The sequence below is a fragment of the Leptinotarsa decemlineata genome, unplaced genomic scaffold (assembly GCF_025532065.1).
Source record: "Leptinotarsa decemlineata unplaced genomic scaffold, Ldec_3_MD MMD2_tig00000035_RagTag_RagTag, whole genome shotgun sequence".
NCBI lineage: Eukaryota > Metazoa > Arthropoda > Insecta > Coleoptera > Chrysomelidae > Leptinotarsa > Leptinotarsa decemlineata.
In genome coordinates this window covers 24,864,621-24,888,839 of record NW_027412540.1, presented here as the reverse complement: position 1 = coordinate 24,888,839, position 24,219 = coordinate 24,864,621, and the positions used below count along the sequence as shown (strand labels likewise).

Here is a 24,219-nt window from a genome sequence, read left to right as displayed (position 1 = left end):
GACTCTCATATGCCATATTGTAAAAATGCACTGACTTACAATTCCCCCAATGTAATAGGGTTCAGATTATTTAATCTGCTACTACTTAAACTGAAAAACTAAGAAAGTAGAAGTCCCCCGGATTGAGCGAGACAGACGGCAGGCGGTGACGTCATGACACCAGCCAGGTTGCTTCTCCGCTCGCAAGGCAGACAGACTATCCAGTCAACCAAATTATCACGTGGTGTCCTGTCACCCAACGGTGATCCAATCATAGTGTACCAAATTGTCACGTTGCGTCCTCAAACTGTCACGAAACTCGCCATTCAATCAGAGCACACGCTTTTGCATCTCACCAACTTAAGATATTAAAAGAAACTGCGAATGACGGGTATTTACAGCGTAAGTTTTGTCGGGACCGAAATTGACTCATTTTATATTTTTGACCGATTTTTTTGATTTCCTTAGAATGTTAGGGAAGTGGTGCTAGTCATTATCAGGTTGAAGATATGAAAATATAGGTACGTAGAGTTCGGCACATCCGTACTTTCACCATTTGACCATGTGAGCCACAATAAGCCCTTGTGGGTTGCGATGGAGAATAGAATAGTACTATCCACAGCTTCAAAATTACACTTAAGTCTTTCCTACTAGAGAAAACCTATTACTCCCTTCAGAAAATGATTGAATAATAAAATGAAAAATTCAATGAATGTGTTACTCTTGGTAAATTATCTTATTTTTAGTTTCACCTTTAAGCTTTTTGTAACTAATTCTACACTTACAGGATAATAAAAAAAACATTTGATCGAACTTGGCGTGCCGCCATTCGAACGATTGGATATAAAGATGATTTGAGTTTATGAGAAAATCGATACACTTAATGACTGTGTAGGAATCCAGAGCAAGCTGAACCAATTATCCAGTTGGTGTTTTGACGATGGTATGGAATACAAGTAAATGCCATTCCATAATTTTTAGCCATAAACGTATTCTCTTAACGTTCTCTTATACTATAAATCAAGTTCCACTCAGTAATGTTACAGAAATAAAAGACTTGGGTTTACTTCTAGACAGCTCATTCATTTCAACCCTACATGTCAGCCACTGTTAATAAGTCCCTCAAAATGCTAGGCTTACTAAGAAAATGCACCTCAGATTCCACTTATATCAAATGCTTGAAAATTCTGTACTGCTCTCTGGTGAGATCTCATCTTGAATACATATATTCTGTTTGGAACTCATCATATAGAAGCAAGCCACATCCATATATAAGTTCAGAGAAAATTCCTGAGATTGGTTGCGTTCAAATCCAGAATTACTCCTGAGAACTACATATATAACTATCCTCAACTACATTCACTCATAGATCTTGGAACACTCTGTAACAGAAGGGATACTAAAGACTCGAAGATTTTCTTTTAAATTATTAATGGAATTGTTCATTGTCCTTCATTGTTATCCAAGATCGGAATTTCAGCCTCTCCTAAGAGCTTGAAAAGCTTGTACCACTTGTAAACATATTCTGACTGTATGCCACTGTCAACATTTCAAGTATTTTTGAGCACTTCATTCCATTTTTTACACAAAATTTGATGCAAATTTTTTCAATAGCAGAAAATCGTCGAACATGCAAAACACTTTTAACCTTTATGCCTCTCATCAATAAACTAAACATGCTAAACAGCTGAAACTGTGAACATATGTTAGAGACGATTGTACAATACAAAAAAAAAGTCGCTAATCGCTTCTAGATAAGTATATTTACCTTGCTGTAGCCTTGATCATAGTAGATGTCTGCATGTCAGTCAATTTCTTGATACACCTCTGACCCGCAACTATATTACAAACTTCTAATGGTAAATAAGTGTGCTTGTGTTCTTGTCCAACCTGGAGACATGGCAAATGTGGGTACCTAAGCTTCATCTTGTATTTGTCTAAAAAGTATTTTGCAACTGTACATTCCACAGTTTGTCCGTTTTCAAGCTGAAGCGGAAATCTAAGGAAAACACATTCAAAAATATTTATGTGTATAAATACACATGTCTTATATTAATTTTTTCTCTCTTACTGCACTTACAGAAAATGTTGTTCATGATGAAGCACACAAAAGCCTGTTCAATACATCTGTATTTATAGGTTAGGAAGTACATCTCATACAAGTGAAGATACATTAAAACGTTAAAACAAATTTAATGATAGTAACTTATTCAAAGTATGATAAGTGTACTCTCGTTATTTGCAAATGTTTTCTGGTAACATAAAAGAGGTACTGCACAAAGTTCAAAAACATGCTCTAAGTCTGATTACCCTGTTTTCAAACAGAATAAAGCTGTAATATGACAATATATTTACAAAATTTATCGGGACAGTAATCTCATAACACTTGGTAAGATTTTTACTAGACATTTTACAAAACTACGACACGTGTTTCACTATACAATTGCTTCCTCAGGCGTCTCCATACCGACTAAATTCTACCTAATTAGTGCTACATATAACAATTTGAATCATAATTCCTTTTACCCACTCAATGACTAATAATTTCACCAGAACTGATTGAAAATTTGAACAACACAAAAGAAATTTCACCAACTCTTCAAATGAACATGTAATAAACTAATTACCGATTTCCACATTAGAAAAATATATTCTAGAGGGGGGGGGGGAAGAATTCAATTCTATTAGGTCATTCAGTGAATTTTTTGAATTCTTAAATCTATTAATTTTCAAGCATTGTGAAAGACTGAGTTTCAAACCTTTCTCTTCGAAATGAGTCATGGTTGAAATCATGTCCCTCTGCTAAAAGATGGTTTGCAAATGTGGAATTGGTTTCAACATTCATGAAACTACTCATGTGTTCTTTGAATCCTTATGAAAATGTTCTCCCCGTTTAGCCAATATAAGGTGTTTGTCAAGAACCACAAGTGAACTCATACACTACTGATCTATCCAATACTGAAAGCTTTGTCTTTGTTGTTTTTGATAATTTTATTAAATTATTATTTGTTCTGCACCTAAAACATTTTATTATCGTTTCTTGAAGTGGTAGAGACCTTATGAATGACTTTTTTGGAAAGAATGGAGAAGACCGTTGTTGATAGCAATTTGTTTGATGAAACTCAGCTCTCTCTAAACTTACTTTCTGGAATATTCAGTCGTCTGGGAAGCATACTATCGAAAGCTGCTACTTTGTGCTGTTAGGGATGTGTCGAGGAATTAAATATGAAAATGTCTTTTTTATAGGATGGTTTGTGGAAAATTTCAATATAATGTTTATCATTAATTTTAGTGATGATCAAATCTAGAAAAAAATTTGAATTTTTCACTACCACTTCAGCGGTGAATTCAATTGATGGGTGAATATAAATAAGTAATTCCTGAGAAAGTTATTACGTAGTGAAACACTTGTTGCGGTTTTGTAAACTGTTCAGTGAAAATCTCAGCTACGAAATCTCAAAGTTTAATCAACTCTGGAGTACATACTTTCATAATGTGAACTCTGCAGATACCTTTAGTTTTTTTGATGAGTAGTTGCAAGTTATAACTATAAGTACTGGGTTGGTTACATAGTTGCTATACTGAAAATTGAATTTCAAGTAAAATCTATGCTGAAACTTTCGATTCTTCTCAACTCACTCTTACTGAATATTCATATTTAAATGAAGCAGTATTAAACTTTTTCTACTTACGACTGCATCTGTGCAGGTCTTCTAGTTACGTTACACACTCTGTACTTTCTTCTCATAGCCCCACAGTGAGTTATTTCTATTTTGAGTCCTTTGATTTCTTTTGTGAATTTGACACGCTGGCTGTCCGTTAAAGGTTTTCGCTGCTCATTGATGTCTCGGATATCAAGTACTTCACACATAAATTCTATCACAGGTTGTGCTTTATAAAATGCCGTTGCAGAAACTGAAAAGAACGGTGGAATTAGGAAGACTTCAATCCTTCAATAGAAGCAATCACAGTTATACCATCAATGTTGAGCATCATTTTCCACTGGCTAGGCCTAACTGACTGATGAAAACCAAACCAAACTTCCCGGCCACCACCTATAAATAGAAAAATATTTAAATGAAAGATCCGCTGTGAATCATAGAATCATGAACCTAGTGGATGGTAGTATCCCTCCGGGCTGCTGAAGAAGCTCCTTCCGACTGGTGTATAACTCATAGAGGGCAAATGCCTCATGACAACATCCAAGGCTAAAATAGCCTCGTATGGTATCTGTCTAGTTCTACCTTCCAATGCCTCTTCCAGACCATAAAGCGAAACTTGAGCCACCCACTTGATGCTGACTCGAAATAGTCTATCCTTTCCCTCGCCCGGCAGTGTGACTTCCAGTTCTTCTCTGGAGTTGCCAATAGGCAGAGGATCTCTCGTATAAAGATTACTCCTGCCATCGAATACTGGTTTCAGGCTGCCAAAAATTTTACCGTATGCTTTCACCATCGTTTCTATAATTTCTCTGTTTACCTAGAATTATTTTATTGAAAATATTATTATGAATAAATAGACAAAATGGTTCAGGCTTTCGCTACCGAGGTTTTCAGTATCACCATTTTTTTTTCTGATACCAAATAGGTAATTCACTCAATCAAATTTGAATGAAGTAATAGCAGAAGAGATGCAAACTTCAAAATGCCTCAAAAACTACTTCATTTTAGGTAGCATCCTTAAATATCCATAAATACACATCATAATTGTTTTAGTTAATGGTTTAAACTACTTACCTTTCTAGGGCATTTGTCGGGTTGAATGTTGACATCATAGTGATGAACAAAACCTCGAGGCATTGTTATTTGGAAATGGTTGGCCTTCAGTCCGATAGGTCGACCTTCCCGGCCAAGGTTGGGCCTTCGTGGACATTGGAAGACCGGGGGCTCTGCTGGTGGTGAAACTGCAGCAACTACGCTAGTTGCACCAGGTAAGGCAACTGCTGTGCTAGTTGCACCCAGGGGGGTTCCAGAAGGGCCCGCTGGAATAAAAAAACAACAATCAGCAATGACAAGAAAAAAGGTTTCAACTGTATAGTCCCTAACCGAATGGCATCCTAATAATAGCTTTATCCTAAAGTGTGTGCATCCATTTTCAGGAAGGAAATCTCTGCCTGTTGATGAAAACTACAAACTTGCAATTAGAAGAATAGTACTTTCCTTTTGTTTCAAGAAAAAAATACCGATTATCGACAAAATAATGGGAGCTTTGAAAGAAGGCCAAGGTATGTCTTCAATGATAGCCAAAAAGAAATTGTGAACTAAATTTCAGCTGAAAAAAACAACAATGGTGAAATTGTTTGCTAGAGTATCGGTCAAGTACACTACAGAATTGTTATAAAATTCCAAATGGTACATCAAGAAAATGTCAATTGTTGAATCCAGTTAAGTTATGGACCCAACAAGTAAGATCCTTAAGATAAACTATTGTAATTGCTTAAAAATAAATAAACCTATTTATTTTTATTTGTCCAGTACACCACAAACTATTAATAAAATACCAAATGGAACATAAAAGAATATACTAAAAAATATTATAAATACATTCAACACTAATGATCAATTAAATTATAAAACCAAACGTAACTATATCAAGTACATTACAGAATTGTAACAAAGTCCCAAATGTTACATCAATGTGCAAACAAACCCTAGAGTCAAGTTATTACTTCACAATAAATAAAGGTATGCATTTTCATTTGTCAAGTAGTACATTATATTTTTTTAGCATGTACGTTTATTTTAATTATGAAAATTATAATACAACGATAAAAATAAAAACAACAATAAAAATTTATTGGCGCTCCCGGGCGACTTCATTGATTCCAGTGGCGCATTTGCTTTTTCAGCTGCAGGAAAACGCGAAAAAACCTGCAGCACCACATCATCTGAAGATCTTGATCTAACAATGTCCTCTCTCTTATAAAACAAAATGTAGGGTGTCTCCAGAGGCTCCAATAGATTCAATGCATCGCCAGAACACTTCGTGACACAACTATCGTCAAACTTAAACCAGTCCGTTTCGTCGTTGACCAATGCATCACCTTTCCCTCCAACCGATTTCCTAGAGTCTTTGAAGTCCACTAGATACTCCTTAGGACAAGAGGATTGTTCCGAATGCTTGGGGTTCTTGTTGAATATTCTTCGTGAGCAAAACAATAACAAAATCAATACTCCTGACCGCTCTGGATTGAATGATTCCGTACAGTCTATCTCGTCTTGTGTTTGTAAATCTTTTGCTGGAAAAATACTCACTTGTTTACTTTGCAGTAAATGTTCAGGAGGAAGTGAAAACCTATGTGAATTTCTGGAACTTCATCTAGCTTTTCCTAACATGATTAATAACCAGTCCGTGCAAAGCTTATTGTTAAATCATCTGAAAATGGAATTTTTAACAGGTGATGATCGACTGTATTGCCAAACATGCGCCAAACTAACTGACTGTTATAAGGAAACAAGTATATCTGAGGCACCAGTCAATCTAATAATAACACTGACGATTTTCAAACAAGACTCAACCTCTGACGGAAGCAAGAAACTCTTTGGAAGGTTCGAAATAGATGAACATTTCAATTTAGCACACCACTATTATAATATTCATGCAGTCATTGTTCACTGTGTTTCTGGCGTTGATTTTGGTCATTACTACGCATTGTTCAAAGACGAAACGGACTGGTTCAAGTTTGACGGCAGTCATGTCACTAAGTGTTCTGGCGATGCAGTGAATTTAGTGGAGCCTCTGGAGACACCCTACATTTTGTTTTATAAGAGAGAGGACATTGGCAGATCAAGATCTTCAGATGATGTACATTATATAATTGTTATAAAATCCAAATGGCAAGCCAAGGAAGTTCAAATACAAATAAAAAAAAAGACATGTAAAACACTAGAATAACTTATGATCATTAAAAGAAATAATAAACGACTATTCAGAAGTTTAATGAACAATCTCTGGATGGAGTCGTCTGATTGCCATGTTTTTGAATTTTAAATATGACAAATGAAAAAGATCAAGTTCTGAAAAGTATGCATTGAAATTTTTCTGAAGTCTACAACTTATTGCCATCGGGTCATAGTTAGTCTTGTAGAATCGCAACCCAAATGAAAAAATGTGGTTACTTCTTAAAGATCTTGAGTTAACAGAAAGGCAAAGCTTATCTAACATAGCTGAACAATTGTAGTGGAAGTTTATTATTTTGTGAAGGAATAGAACCATTGCAAGTTTACGTCTGTCCAGAAGTGATGAAAAATCTAATACATTTGCAAGTTAAATCCAAAGTAGGGTAGGCCAAGTTTCCAAATTATATATTTAGTGAAGCGATTTTGCACTTTTTCAAGTCCCTCTTTATGACAAGCATAAAAAGTGTAATATTTTCATATTTCAATAAATAACACAAGAAAATATACCTACTATTTTTATTTTTACCACACCGAACGAGGAGTTTTCTAAATCAAGTAAGAGAAAGTTCATTGGTTGCTTGTGCGGTGAGTAGATGTCAAAAAATAAAGTTAGATGGATTCACTTCTTTGATTGACCAACTTGCTTTTGTGACATCCGCTCACAGCACAATCAATTAATAAATCATTCATTTTTTATTCGAAAACTGTTAAAAACAGCAAAATTATGAAAGTGGTCGGTCGGTAGCCGGGCGGTTCGACGTGGGTGCTTTGTTAACTCAGCATTTTCAGAAGACTGGGTCGCCTTCTGGAAAAGGAAACCGACTGATTACCCACAACCGAAGTGTTGATGGTTTTGTGGAGGGTGGTTTGTTGATGTTTGAGTCAAAGCATTATGGCGATTACCAAGAAGACAAGAACGGCGATGTGTTTGAAGAATTCTTTGAACAAATGTTAGACCTCATTCTACCTAACTCTGTGATTGTAATGGATAACGCAATTATCATTCCAGAAAAGTGTAAAGAATACCAACTAATTCGTGGAAAAAAGCGGATATCATCGAGCGGCTCCAACAAAAAAGCATACATTCGATGAAAGTATGATTAAAAACAACTATTGCCCATAGTATGTTCCAATACAGCTCGTTAATCGGAATACGTAGTCGACAAGATGCTTCTGTCCCCTTATCATTACGAACTTAATCCCATTGAACTCGTTTGGGCTCAAGTAAAGGATTTCCTTGCAAGAAAAAATACGACATATAAAATAAAAGCTGTTAAAATACTCCAAAAAATGTCGGACAACACTTTTCAAAAGGTAGGTTTTTCTCACAATCTTTCAAAGTCGCATTCGGATGAGCAGCAAAATATCCAGACATCATTTCCAGATGTTCATCATCCATCTGATGCTTTCGTTTGGTTGTTTTTGGAAGAATTGATCCATGATGCAAAACATTTTTCAACTGCCTTTTTACTGTATTGAGATTCGATTTCAGTTTTTCCTTATACCTTTAGGCAAATAACCTGCATGTCCGGTCGATAATTCGAGTACATTCACCATAGATCATAATCAAATTTAACAAATCTTCGTTGTATAACCTATAAGACATTCTGCTCACGCATTCATAAAATACACGTATACAAATGACAACATCAATAAATCAACAACTATCTTCATTTGTTTCCATAGCAATCCTATTGTATTGAACGATAATAAAGTACTCATAAACGATAAATAGAAAATTTTACTCAATACCCCAGATGCCCATGAAATCAGTCGTGTTGTAACAATTTGAGAGTTAATAAATGCCTGGAAGTTAACGAAAATGACTTCGAAATAATATTTTTCTACACCCGTACTCTAACAATACACTTATATGACCATAATCCGTTTCATAATGATATCCATTATGATACAGATTTTTCATAACGATACAGATAATCAACCAATAGAAACCCATAATTTTTCAATCAAGAATCCTGTTCCTTTGTTTGTCCTAGATTCTAACCTAAGTAACTAATTGCTTTATTTGTCAAAATCAGTTTTCATATTACCTACCTATATTATCAAAATGTCTGAAAACAGCGATATAAAAGGAATACCATCGACTCCAATATTTTTAAAAGATCAGATTAATTACAGTTGTTATATTCAATATAAATATAATTAGAATCTTTATAGTTTTCATATATCCATGATAATACCATTAAGTTTGTGTTTTTTTTTTTTAAATGTGTTAATTACTGTAAATGTGTTCAATACAAATATAATATTTATAGTTTTTCATTATTTATCGGGTTTAGAAAAAATAGCGTATGCAACCCTCATGTAATGGTTATTAATACACTCGCATATACCATACAAAACTCGCCTTCGGCTCGTTTCGTATCCCGGTTAATGCTCGTGTCTTAATAACCATCATTACATGATCGTTGCATAATATACTATTATATTTTGTATGAAAAGGCAATGCTAATATTTTTGAATTTCCGCTCTTTTGTGAAACATTTACAGTGTATTTCTTTAATGTTCCCCCTCTTTTATTTTTTGAACGGGTCAACTCAAAAAATTGAAATTTGGGATAATGAAATTAATGCATGAATACTTTATTTTGAAGTTAAATTGGTAGATGAAACTTTCATGATGACGACTGGGCGCTATCTGGGAAAAAAAATTAAATGGAAAGGGGGGTCTTGTGACACATCATTTTGAAGCTCCAGACGAATACTTCACAACCCTAGAATATGAAGTCAATATCTTCACCAAATACAAAATGGCGGAACATTTGATAATTTCTTGAAGACAAACACATTAATATTGATATTTCTAGAAATATTCCTTTTTATCTGCCATATGGCAATTCCAACAACCCGATAAGGTTTGTTAAGTTATTTTTTGTTTATAAAAATGACAAAAAACGACAATGAACATCATTGTTCAGTTAGAATATTCTAATTTAGTTTTCGGTTTTACTAGTAGAAAGGTACAACGTCAACAGTCTCTAAAATGGTCAATTCTCGTCCATTGGAAGAAAAAATTGAAACGATTTTCATTTACGGTGCGACGCGTAACTTTCACGAGACCGAAAGGATTTTCAATGAACGTTTTCCGAATCGTCCTCTGTAAAAAAAGTCGCGAAAGTTAGTGAGGTGTCTCCTTCTACTGTGTGGATATTTTTGAAGAGGAATAGATATCATCCATACAAAATTAAAATGGTACACCAATTAACTGAAGATGACCCTACTAAAAAAACAGAATTATGCGAAATCATGACGGAAACCATTGCAAGGCATCCTACCTATCTTCACAATATTTGTTTTAGTGACGAATATACATTTTTTTAACGGCAATGTTCACAGACAAAATTGCCGTTATTGGAGTGACACCAATCCTCACGTTTTCCGGGAAACACATACCTAATATCCAGAAAAAATTAACGTTTGGGCAGGAATATTGGGAAACCATATTGCAGGACCTCTATTTATTGATAAAAATTCAACAGGGGAACTGTATTTGAATATGCTGGAAACTACTGTTGATTCTCTCATCACTGAAATCGTTGAAGCGAATCCTAATGAATTCGATATGGATATTGTATTCCAACAAGATGGAGCACCACCACATTACTCCGGACAAGTAAGAAACTATTTGGATACTACTACCCGGTCGTTGAATTGGCCGTCGAGGTCCTACAGAATGGCCAGCCCGCTCGCCAGATTTGACACCATTGGACTATTTGGAGCTATTTGAAGCAAAAGGTGTACGAAACTGAACCTGCTTCAATATTGGATATACGGCAGAGAATAATAAATATTTGTAGATATATTGACGTTACTGTGTTCGAGAATGTTCTGCGTGAAATATCGGATGGGCTGTTCATGTCAAGAAGTTCAAGGCAACCATTTCGAGCATCTTCTGAACTGACCTCAAGATTATTACCTCATATTATGTAGTTAAATGTCAATGTATTCAGGCACTTATTAAAAGTTCCTCCATTTTGTAGTATGGCGCCCAGTCGCCATTTTGAAAGTGTCATCTGTCAATTTCACTTCAAAATAAAGTATTCATGCATTAATGTCATTATACCAAATTTCAATTTTTCGAGTTGACCCGTTCAAAAAATAAAAGGTGGGGGGCAGCGGAAGCATTTAAGAAAAGCACTGTAGAATAAACATTTTTCAATTCATTATTCACTCATCTGAAATCCTGTTTTCAATCAAACCCATAACAATAAATCAATAGCTTTGATAAAATTTCTGTAACTGTTCAAAAAGAAGGTTCCGTAACCCGTAGTTTAATGATAGACACGCATATCTTTCGTGAACGGTTGATTTTTGATATAGAAAATGTTTTATGAAAACTAGTCAATATCATCTTGCAATTTCAAAACTTTCCTGGGTAAATTTTTGTTATGTGGACACCCGGCGATTTTGAAAAAATGTTTGACTGTACTTACGTATTTTGATGCGTAGATTACGAATCCGAAAGAAAAAAGCGGCGCTCTCCCTTATTTAAAAAGTTACAGCCCTTCAAAGTTCAGAAAAGGGCAACTTTTCAGCCTTCTTTTTCACTAAATAAACTATTTAAAAACACAAGCATTTATTCACTAGGTCACCTTTACACCTTATTCCTCCTTCTTTAACACTTTTCACTTCAATAATCAACATTTTTCTTATAAAAAACTTAATTTAAAAACGAATGCTTCTCCTGGTGACATTATTCTATTTTTAGGTTAGTTACTAGTGACATTTCAGAAAAAAGCGGTTGGTATTTGCCGTCGCCTACTATTTCAAATTCGTAATACACCACCAAAAACCAATTTACGATCTAAAGAATGAAGGTAAAAAACATTTGAATTACTTCAGGAATATGGACTGCATCAGTCGTACCAACCATATCATTAACCTTAAAAACGTAAAATACAGTGATATGTAACCAAAAAGCAACTCCGTACATTTTTTAACATTTTTATAAGAAAAATGTTGATTATTGAAGTGAAAAGTGTTAAAGAAGGAGGAATAAGGTGTAAAGGTGACCTAGTGAATAAATGCTTGTGTTTTTAAATAGTTTATTTAGTGAAAAAGAAGGCTGAAAAGTTGCCCTTTTCTGAACTTTGAAGGGCCGCTTTTTTCTTTCGGATTCGTAATCTACGCATCAAAATACGTAAGAACAGTCAAAAATTTTTTCAAAATCGCCGGGTGTCCACATAACGAAAATTTACCAAATTTTGACTTTTCAAGATATTCAAACAATATACCGATATCTGTTACAATAACTATAATGTTAGTTTGAACATCTCAGTCATTTTCAAATGTTTACTAAGTCATTAACAAAACGAACATCAACAAAGTTAGATCAAAATATATTAAAAGTATCTACTTACTAAATTCGAATGTTTCTATATAATTATCCGTAAATTTCAATTGCATATTTATTGTTGCCAAAACACAGCCCTACGATATGAAGAAATACACATAAAATTGTATTTTGTACTGAAAAACGTTTTCTCAGGGATTAATTCTATCAAGTATTTTAACCATCTGAAACACAACACACGCAGAACTATCCAACTCGACACACAAATCATCTAATTTGTTCATTAAAATATCACACAAAATGCAAGATACTTTTGACAATAAAAGAATTTTTGAATCGGCGGAATTCAATACAAACAACTCGTCACAACGATCAACAAAGCTCGTAAAAATATAACTAATCCTTGTTTTACTACGTTATCATCAATTTTTTTAGCAAAGGGCCTTGCGAAGTGCAAAAACAAGCAGTTTTCACAATCAATGTTTTCGTCCAGTATCCTATTCAACTTTGAAACAGACAAACCTTTGAGGCGGATTTCCACTAAATTGGTGAAACCGCTACAAATCAGCAAATGTGTCGATTTTGACAAAACTTGAGTTGTCAAAATAACAAACATTTTGAAGACTTTATGTCGCGAGCGACTGTTTTTGTCAACAACGAAATGTCTCGTCGACAGTCGGAAAGATCAAAAGGTTTCGGAAAAGGTAAGAGATCTGGTATATGTCGACTAGAATGTGGTGAATGCCCCGCCATATATACAGGCCAAACTGGTAGAAATTTTGATGTAAGGTAACATGAACATGTCATTTCGGATAAAAAAATCATTAATGTACGAACATCTTCCAAATTTGAAACATAAAATAGATAAACATAATTTAAAAACCTCCACACATGCGAAAAATAGAAAATGATGAATTTGTTGGAAATGGAAATAAACAAGTCAAAGAAAAATCCCAAGTATATCATCCTCAACGAACAACTTGATCTAAACAATAGTTCCTCTCCCGAACCAGTTCCCAAAACCTACGTTTCCTCAAAAAAAGTTGTTATGTTCATCGATATACTGCTATTAATTGAGGTTATCCCATATGGACAATGTAAGTACCAAATTATTTATAATAATAATATTTATTCACCATTTGTGATACATAGCGTATATATGGTAGGTCGAAGATTAATTACAGAAAACAATACGTCTCTTATGAACAAAATTATGAAATCCTAGCTTAAATAAAAATGTATGATAGGTATAGGCAATGTAGGTATAAATTACTCAGATTTGAATGTTATCTAGTTCGTTTTGAAAATGTTGTAATGACGGAAACTAGCCAACAACTATAAAACTATCGTGGAAAATAGTCAAAAGTGTGGTTTTATAGTTTTTATAGTGTATGAATTTCCACAAAATAAACAAGTCGTCAATCAAAGAATTGTTTCGTCTGTTTTTGTGAACACAGTTTGTTATGTGGCAACAAGGCGACAACAACAAGCAATTATTCAGATATAACATACAATGCATGACAAATGCTAGACAACCCTAGAATATAATTTCAATATCTTCAATTACAACAAAATGGCGAAACATTTAATAATTGTCTGAATACATTGACATTCAACTACATAATATGAAATGGTTGTCTTGAACTTCTTGACATATGAACAGCCTAGCCTATACGATATTTCACGCCGAACATTTTCGAACACAGTAACGTCAATATCTCTACAAATATTTATCATTCTCAGCCGTATATCCAATATTGAAGCAGTTTCAGTTTCGTACACCTTTTGCTTCAAATAAACCCCGTAAAAAAGTCCAATGGTGTCAAATCTGGCGAGCGGGCTGGCCAATCTGTAGGACCTCAACGTCCAATCCAACGACCGGGAAAAGTAGTATCCAAATAGTTTCTTACTTGTCTGAAGTAATGTGGTGGTGCTCCATCTTGTTGGAATATAATATCCATATCGAATTCATTAGGATTCGCTTCGACAATTTCAGTGATGAGAGGGTCAACAGTAGTTTCCATCATATTCAAATACAGTTCACCTGTTGAATTTTGATCGACAAATAGAGGTCCTGCAATATGGTTTCCAAATATTCCTGCCCAAACGTTGATTTTTCTGGATATTGGGTATGTGTTTCCCGGAAAACGTAAGAGTTGGTGTCACTCCAATAGTGACAATTTTGTCTGTGAACATTGCCGTTTAAAAAAAATGTATATTCGTTACTAAAACAAATATTGTGGAGATGAATAAGTAGGATGCCTTGCAATGGTTTCCGTCATGATTTCGCAGAATTCTGTTATTCGATCAGGGTCATCTTCAGTTAATTTTGTATGGGTCATACTTATTCCTCTTCAAAAGTCTCCACACAGTAGAAGGCTACACCTCACAAACATTCGCGACGGAATAAGTAGACTGTTCAGGATTTACTACCATCTCACCAATTATTTGCACTTGCTGTTACTGCTTGCTGTTACTGGTAGTTGTGAATTTGGATACAAGTTCCCTGAAATATTTTTTACAGATAGAACGATTCGGAAAACATTCATTGAAAATCCTTTCGGTCTCGTGAAAGTTACGCGTCGCACCGTGAATAAAAATTGCTTCAATTTTTTCTTCCAATGGGCGAGAATTGACCATTTTAGAGATTGTTGACGTGGTACCTTTCTACTGGTGAAGTGGAAAACTAAATAATAATAATATTTATTTGTAGTTTCATATAAATACAATAAATATACAATCTATAAAAATGATAAAAATAACTACAAATAAGGCTAGAAACAACATGTACCGGAAGGGTACTGTTGATCTTAGTTCTAGCCTTGAAGAAAAGAAAACTAAAGGAGAGAAAAAACAATGAAAAAGGAAGAGAAAAAAAAAGAGGAAGGAGAGAGAGGGAGAGAAAACATGCCAAATTTATTACTGAAAATTTTTCAGAAGTATAAAATCTATGAAATCAATGGCTTTATAATTGAGCAGCGATGAGATATTTTTTGTAACAGCACTTAAATGAAGAAACTTTACTAACTTTATATTTTTGTGGAATATTATTGTACAAACTATATATATATTATAACTGAAGTATCGTCGATATAGAGTGGTTCGATGGGGCGGCGGAGAAAGTAACCCTTTAAACCTCGAATTTAGAGTGTGTACATCGCTACGAAATCTTATTTTGTTATACAAATATGATGGACATTTGTTAAACAATATTTTATGAAAGAGGATAGCCGAGTGTAAAACACGTGTATTTTCCATAGTCAACCAATTGGTTTCTTTAAGTTTATATGAAATTCTGTCATATTTTCTAATACCATATATATACCTAAGACATGATTTTTGAACTCTCTCAATTCTTAAAATATCTTTTTTACCCAGGCATGAACCATACACAACATCAAAATATGCAAAAAGACTCAACACAAGAGCACTTGTTAATTTTATTTTCAAACTTATTGACAATAAATGACGATGAGGATAAAGCATTTTCAAACTCATGTAACTTCTTTGAACACATTTTGTTGACATGTTTTGTAAGCCTTAAATTCACGTCCATTTCGATACCTAAATTTTTTGCCACGTTCGTGGGGCATATTACTGTATCACCAATAACAATATTAATATGTCTCTCCACCAAGCTACGATTAGTACCAAAAACAAGCAGATTAGTTTTGTTTGAATTAATTTTGAGGTTTTGAGCTTCAGAAGCTGAAATAAGACGAGCTAAATCTTCATTCAATTTTTGATTAGCAGTAGCAACGTCATTAGGGTTAAATGATAGATATAGTTGAGTGTCATCCGCATACATATGTGAATTACAATGTCTTAAAATAGAAACTAGATCACAAGTGTATATGCAAAATAATAAGGGTCCAAGTATAGATCCCTGAGGCACTCCAAATTTAATAAATTCACTGCTTGATTTTCCATTCGAAGTTTCTACAAACTATGAACGATCTTTAACATAGCTTTTAATTAAATTTATAGCAGGTTCAGAGAACCCGATGAAGTTCAAAATTGCAAATAAAATTGGATAGCTAATAGAGAATAATGAGAATATTCTGATTGAACAATGATGTTCATTGTCGTACTGAAATTTTTTGTCGTTTTTATAAACAAAAAATAACTTAACAAACCTTATCGGGTTGTTGGAATTGTTTTAAATATGGCAGATAAAAAGGAATATTTCAAGAAATATCGATATTTATGTGTTTGTCTTCAGGAAATTATTAATTGTTCCGCCATTTTGTAGTAGGTGAAGATATTGACTTCATATTCTAGGGTTATGAAGTATTCGTCAGGAGCTTCAAAATGATGTGTAAAAATTATTTTTATTCCCAGATGGCGCCCAGTCGCCATCTTGAAAATATAAATCTCAAGCACTTACCCTGAACAGATTCTAATCGCTGAACGGAATTTTGATATAATGGAGACCAAATTAGAGATGCAATCTAAAATTTGAGCGCGTCAACATTAATGGATTCACCCTCTAAATCTTTCAATCATTTTCGATAACATTCAGATACATACTTGGAAATGATAATTATTGACTACCATTCCAGTGAATAATATAACAAATACAAACAACAATGCAGACTTTAATGAATACAATTTTGTTTATGAATTTGAAGATAAAAATAGCACACACTTGAATAATGTAAAAGCAATGTTGAATGTAGGTACCTCCTTCCCTCTCAACTTTTGAATAAACGTCAGTGGATGCCAATTTGGTCGACTGAAATAATGTGAAAATAGTTTTAATGTTTCAATTTTTTACATAAATAACGCCTGGCAACTTTTGAACGGTTTTATTTAGCCTTTCCTTGTTTGTTTGGGTTAAATTTAGTAATTGAAGTTTGACCCCCTTTCTGTTGACAGATTGATCTGATACACAAAAATTTGAAACAATCTAATCCTCAGAATCACTGCCGTCGCCCTGTTCATTGCCACCATCTTAAAAAAAATCGCGATGCGCCATATTTTTCGGAGTAATCAGTAATGGTTAATTCCGAATCTATGTATAAATGTAGAGTTGAACAACATGTTATATAGATTAATGAAAAGTGAAATTTTGAAACATTTCAGAGTCGACTGTCTGAAGATGCATCACCTGATTGAATCAAAACGTCGGAAATGAACTTTGGCTGCTGATCGCTTTTGTACCAACTGAAAGCATATCGGCCACAGATTTATTAGATGCCAACCGCTTTTCTCTGGGACACCTTTTGACCTGCATGACTCCAAATGTTTGACATACTCTGTATTACATAGTTGTGAGATGTTTTTGTTACCAAGTCTAACTTTCATCCAAATATTCAAATTGTTTTTTAATTTGATCCTATTGTTAAGTATAATGACGGGTATGTTATTATCCATACCTAATACGTTTTCTTTACTATCAATGTGACATATACAGTGAACAAGTTTTGTATCGCCTTCTTCATTATTTGAGCATATTAAAGTATCGTTAAAGACCGTTTTATGAACAATTTTTCAAATATCTCAAATTCACACAACGCTCGAAATCGATGTATACAATTTTGTGATCGAAAAACGGAGTAATTTCCTGTTTCCAGAAGATATTGTAAAATCAAACAAAGCTTTTTCAAATTTTGAAACTCGTTTACAATATTTTGACTTCGTTCACCAGTGCCAATGGTATGATAATCACCCTTTTCATAATTTCCTCGAAAAGAAAGGTCGTTGTCTTTGATAGAAAGAGAGACATACTCATTGACCCGTGGGTTGGGCTACCAACCATTTTGTAATGTTATCCAGATGGTGCTGAAGAGACAATAAGGAAAGGGTCTTATTCTTATTACATGGAACACTGTCTTTCCAGTGAGAAAGACAGTGTTCCATGTAAGTGAAATTTTACCTCTTTCATATACTATATTGTGTAGCACACACTATATTGTGTGAATATCTGATTCGATTTCATAACGAATGTTGAGAGTATGAATAGAAAAAGGTTTTTTGGATAATTAACGTTCATATAAAACTAGTTATATATAAAACGGTAATTTAAAAAAAATATTGAGTTGGTGCAAAAATCTTACTGTCTTTTGAAAATAAAATTGTATTCGAGATAATTATATTTGATATTTGCGGCCTATCGTCAAACTTACAATGTACTAACCTAAAAATCTAATAGGTGTCACCACAAATTCAAAATAAAATAAAAACGAATGTCCCGCGATAGTTTCAACTTGGCTCCTATGAATCGAAAGGGGAAAAATCTTTGCACATCTCTTTCTCAAGAGTAATTTGGAAATTCTGACTACATTCTTAGAATTAAAATTTTTTTTTATCATAACACAACCTGACCTCTTAATCTAACCCGACCTTATTCACAATTCACATTATTCCTAGTTTGACGACTGTAAACATAAATCCCGGGTTCAAAATCGGAAATATCAAAAAATACGGTGTAGAGTATTGTACAGCACAACTGTCGGCAGTGCCCCCCTTCATAACACGAGAGCCAAGTTGCAACTGTCCCGAGAGTCTTCAAAACAAAACGCGAGTATGTGTCTCTTATGTTTCTATCTGCTTCTATGGTTCCATGAGAAATTGCTTCCGCAAGTTCCAGTTTCGAAGATTGATTCGAAAAATTAGAAAGCAAGCTCAATGAATATAAACCAAAATAAAAATCAAAATATATGATAGTTGGCAAGAAAAATACAGGAACCAATTTCGCTCGAAAAAAAGACAATTTATGTTATAATTTGACATTTGCCACTGCAACAGGGTAACCAATCGAATCGAATTTTTGACACTTGACACTTGTCATACAATACCATATACTTTCTTGTCAAATGAAAAACGGCCTATAAAAATGTTTTCAAAGAGACTGGTAAAGTCGGCAAAATGTATAGAAATCCCGGTGTTTGCTTTTGTATTGTATTGTATTCCATATTGCAGATAAGAATCAACTAATGCATTAGTTCATTTGCATGTTTTGAGAGCAAGAATGAGGATGAAATGTTAACCTATATTTCCTATTTCATAAACTCCCTAATAGGTGTATTTCTTTTCATGCGACTTTTAACCTACAAGAATTTCTACTGAATTTTCTAATATTGGTCCAAAGGTTGTTTCAAACGTTAGTGTCATGTATTTTTGTGACTCCATATCTCAATAAATATTTACTCTACTGTGAAGTGGTGAATACTGATCGATAGAGAATTTTAAACTCTATACATTGATGCTGTTCATTTTTTCCAAATTAATTTTAATTTTTTTTTACCTTATTACTATATGATGTCATTACATAATTTTCGGTCAATTTTTCTCTACGAATTCGAGTTGAACCAAAGTGCTGCCAAAACAGCCCGACAACTCAACCAGGCATTTGGTAATGATAGTGTTAACGAACGCACTGTTCGAGTTTGATTTGTGAAATTACGTTCCGGAGACTTCAGCCGAAGATGAGACCCAAAGTGGTCTACCTACCCTACAGTAATCTAGGATTCGGAAGGAGACTCACCCATCACTTGGTGTCAGCTACCATGCGATTTTTGATGGTATAAAACGTATTGGAAAGGTCAAAAAGATTGAAAAGTGAGTGCCCCACAATTTGAACTATCAACAGAAATTGTCACACTTCGATAACTTTGTCACTGCCAAACAGGATCAAGCAAAAACGACCTTAGTCGACTCCGTCGAATCCTGAGTACCCAATTTTTATACTGACGAAATTATTCGACTCGTGTTGCGTTAACAGAAGTGCACCGATTCAAATGGCACTTATTTCAATCAAATTGAATAAGTATTTAGTGAGATATTACAGTTAAAAGTAGATTCATAAAAACGGACAAAACTTTTGAAACAACCTTCATATCTGAATTGTATTATATGAAACGAATGTATTTTAGTAAAAATAAATTCGATATGGAGTGAGTTTGTTACATTAATGATTTTCAGATCCAAAATTCTTAGCAAATTTTTAGTAAAAGCATACCACAAACTCCAAAACTGTTCTGGCAACAACTGGCAATAATAAAACATTTACCTGTCAAAGGATCTGCAAAAGTGGTTTGAGAGGTAGGACTACCGGTCTGTCTGGGTGGGCTGGTCTGCCATGATTCTGAGAAAAAAGAACCTACTATTTGATAATTTTATTAAAACTTATACTATTCACTCAAACCAACAATACACCTAAAATCGTAAATCAACAAAGCCTATCTATAACCTTGTTCTTTTTTGGTCTAAAACCATAATAATACTCTGCCTCCACACTTACTACAAAAAATGTTATTTTTGCCCGAATTATTCTGTCGTCACCCCTGAGGCTGATAACAACCAAGAGAAACACATGCAACACTCGGTTTTGAATACTGCAAATTAGATTTCCAGAAAGTTTGTGAGATGACTGTAGATGTATCCGGGTTCGCAGTTCGAACGATTCTAGGACAGTTCAAAATAGTTGCACAGCTGATTATTAACAGTGAATTCATGCAAAATTTCCCAAGGCTCAACTGTGCGACTACTTTTTACCGTTCCAGGATCGTTAACATGGAAAACCCGAATACGGGTTGAATGTAATATAAAATATTGTCATGCGGCAAAAAAATTTATAGGCGATTACACAAAACAAAAACTATTAGAATCTAGCTGAACATTTTGAAAAATCATGATAGTGTTTTGCATTCACATCGAAGACAATTATTGAAAAAAGGGGAAATACGGTTTTATTTATACCCGGTTTATGCAACAATACCTAAAAACTAAACCTGATAACTAGTAACTAAGACTTCATTTAAGAAAAGTGTTCGGTTCATGCACATGTTAACATAACCTTAATTTGCTGTGGTTGAACTCTTAGTTATTAGTTTCGGAAAGTGTATTGCATAAACCCTCTATTATGTTTTTTTCTTTTGGGGTCTGTGGCATCGATTACAAAAATCATCATCCCTTTATATGTAAATTACAGACTTGAACATTAAAAGTATGAACGCCTGAGGAAGCCTGTATAGAGAAACACGTGTTGCGGCTTTGTGAAATGTCCAGTGGAAATCTCTCGATAAAGTTTTTACTTGAATTTTCACTTTTGTATGTAGGTGTTGATTGGCTATTTCAGGACTACTAAACGGAAGATTCTATTCAAAACTAAAAAATAATCAAGTTCAAAGACCTTAAATTGAAGGTACCTGTATTAGAAAAACTAGACAGAAAATATCCTTTATTATGAAGCATTATCATGCACCACTATAATTTGCAAGTTGTGAGTAATGAGTCCTATGTCGTGAGAAATAATTCGTGAACAGTTGGATCACTGACTTTCAGTAGAAATATCCATGCAGGAGTGTATATATTATATCTTATGAAACTTCTCGTAATATGTATTTGACGAGTCGTGAGTTTTGAAGATTACAACTTGCGACTTTCAACTTGCGCATGAATCTACCTGCAGTTACTGATTTTTCATGAGAGTCTTGCAATTCATTGTGATAAATGTATAATATATCTTCAGAAATGATCTTTGAATATATGAATAAATTCTAATTTTAGGATACACAAAGTAAACAAAGTATATTTAATGACTCCAGCCGTTTAAACAGTTTCAAAGTATCAACAGTGACTTTATAAAATAAATTTTATGATTAACCATCTAAAAACATACAAAAAAGGAAATGTTTAGGTAGGTTTCAAAAATCAATAAGTCTCATCTTACTCCTGGAGACACTGAGAGGTCAGTGAACCACTCTGCACTTAATTTTAGAGAAATCATATCACTAACCAATATTATTTGGACACAAACATTTCACAAAATAGGTTAGAGTATGTGGGCTGATAAATATATAATACAAAGAAAATGTGTCAAGAAATAAATGGTAATAAATTCATTTGTCCAATTTTTATAGGTTATGTGTCTAGGTACTTATTTACATCAAACTACAGTTAATATGAGAAATCCAGAAATAAACATGAACTGGGTCTATTTTAAAATACGGAAAATATTTTCATGATAATACTATAAAAAATGCGCATAGCAAGAACGCGAAAGTTATAAAATTCATTACACATTTCTCTCGACCAACTTCTGATTTTACTAAACTTCAACACTTTTCCCAGTTTGATTTATTAAATGCCAGCCTAGGTTAGGTCGTCACTGAACATTGTAAATAGGTTTTCTTATTCATTCCTATATCAGGGAATAAACTCGCATAATTCCGGAGTGGCAAAAGTTTGAAAAAATTGAAAACAGAAAACAAAATTTTATGAAAACAGTTGAGAATCACAAAACAAAGAATCTAATTCCAGTACACCTCGTTTTGAAAACAAAACACATTCGACTACGGAAGCTATCGTCTTCACACGTTTATGTGTACTTACGGCCTCCAGATCCTGGATACATAATATTTGTTTCCAAAAATCAATCACACAAGCACACCACACACCACTATTTTGTTGGAATAAAATTGTCTATCTAGTTAAGTTATAAAAGAGTTCAGCCATTTGCAATTGTGACGTCACACAGTGACAGCCGACGGATGCGCAAAGTAGTCTCCGTCTCTTTCGTTTGCATGCACTAACAAGAGATGGTGAAAGTCGTAATAGTATGACCTAACAACATACGTACATAGTAAAATAAAAGGATGAGCATAGGCGGGTTGCCATGGAAAAAGACGGGATCGTGGGAAGAAATATAAAAGGTGAAAATCAATTTCCACCAACTACCTACATCAAGGTATACCACTAATGGCAAGTTTTGTACAGAGCACCTTTGGAATGAAAACATGTTGAATGTGTGTCACATTTTTCTTAGTTTCATTCCATGAAAATAACTAGCTGGGAAGTCCAAAAATGAAATTATTTTATGAAATATTACTTAAGACGTCAACAATCAATTGTCTAAACAGATTAGGTAATAACGGACTCATAATACAATACGATAAGCGATAATGATCGCAATTAAATGCATTTTGAGTGATTAGGACATTCTATTAGAAATAATTTTAAGATGAAGCTGAAAAATTGGAGAGTTCAACAATAGAAAATCACAGAGACTCGTACACGGAGTACGAAAAACTACGAAAGTTCACCATTATTCAACTAGGAATTAAGAGCTTACCCAATAACTTCCTTCATAAATTAAAAAAAAAACCCGTAGAAAGATAATGCATATTTTGACAACAGAATGATCAACAGTTGAGATAATTTTTGTTTATTCACTGCCAACGGACGCATCATTAACCACATGTTTATCAATGGCGACTATGTAACAAACAAAATGAATAAATATATATGAATTAATAAAGTATATATTTTCAAATGACATTTGAAACAGTAGAATCTAAACAAATGAAAATCATCTGCAAAACTTCTGTGAGATGACTTGCATAAGTATCTGACAGATATAATTCAATGTCCATCTTAGTTTCAGACGGGGCAAATAGGAGGGCCCTCCTGAATATATTGGGGCACCGGTGACAGCACCAGATCATTAAAGAAAAAATAATAGTTGTAACCATAATAATAATGGTAATAACACATCCGGGATTGTGTATCTCACTTTCGGCGGCACGAACTCTATAGCTCCTCTACAGTCTGCTAACGAAGTGGTGGAAGTGGCAGGTCTAACACCCGTTGGCGTGACTGAAGAGGAGACTCGCATCCTGCCACCAGTAGAGATAATCAGAACACGCAGGGCGCTTTAGGCTCGTTCGAATGCGAATTGAACGGCCGGTTCACAAGATGGTGGCTGAGATCAAGTTGGCGGTACAGTACGCGTCTCATATCCAATGTGTAGTGGATTACAGTGCGACCAACAGGCCTTTCACGCCTGTAGTGCGACGAATAACCGCCATATTACGATGTATCCACCACACTTTGAGTCAAGACGTGTCGCTGACCGCCAAACAGAACTACCTTGATAAGATACGAATGCTAATGGCCGCCAAAAAATCACTAGAAAAGCAAGCGAGCAGAATCGCGGAAAACCTCAAGTTCTGTGAGAAACCTTATCGCTCAGTCCAAGAGCCTCCGCGTGTTGTGGACAATTCGCAGACCGCTGATCAGGTGG

The 24,219-nt window shown here is 34.3% G+C and overlaps 1 protein-coding gene and 1 long non-coding RNA gene across 7 annotated transcripts in view; one reads left to right on the top strand and one right to left on the bottom strand.

Annotated features, from left to right (window-relative positions):
* Positions 1-24,219, bottom strand: part of AGO1 (protein argonaute-1) — a 57,249-nt gene that overhangs the window by 28,444 nt on the left and 4,586 nt on the right. For 2 of the 6 annotated variants that reach the window (XM_074172102.1, XM_074172101.1), the window contains exons 3-8: positions 20,206-20,280; positions 4,716-4,960; positions 4,092-4,458; positions 3,957-4,034; positions 3,672-3,894; positions 1,748-1,978 (exon numbers count right to left, since the gene is read on the bottom strand). In XM_074172102.1, coding sequence (XP_074028203.1) covers positions 1,748-1,978; positions 3,672-3,894; positions 3,957-4,034; positions 4,092-4,458; positions 4,716-4,960; positions 20,206-20,280 — 1,219 coding nt within the window. Of the gene's footprint in view, positions 1-1,747; positions 1,979-3,671; positions 3,895-3,956; positions 4,035-4,091; positions 4,459-4,715; positions 4,961-12,258; positions 12,578-20,205; positions 20,281-22,529; positions 22,685-24,219 lie in introns of those variants that run through there. The other 4 variants (XM_074172104.1, XM_074172106.1, XM_074172105.1 and 1 more) reach the window with 4 other exon arrangements.
* On the top strand, positions 12,671-17,670 carry LOC141481068 (uncharacterized). The gene is made up of 2 exons (XR_012464736.1): positions 12,671-12,895; positions 17,277-17,670. It is a non-coding gene; the product is annotated as an uncharacterized lncRNA (long non-coding RNA).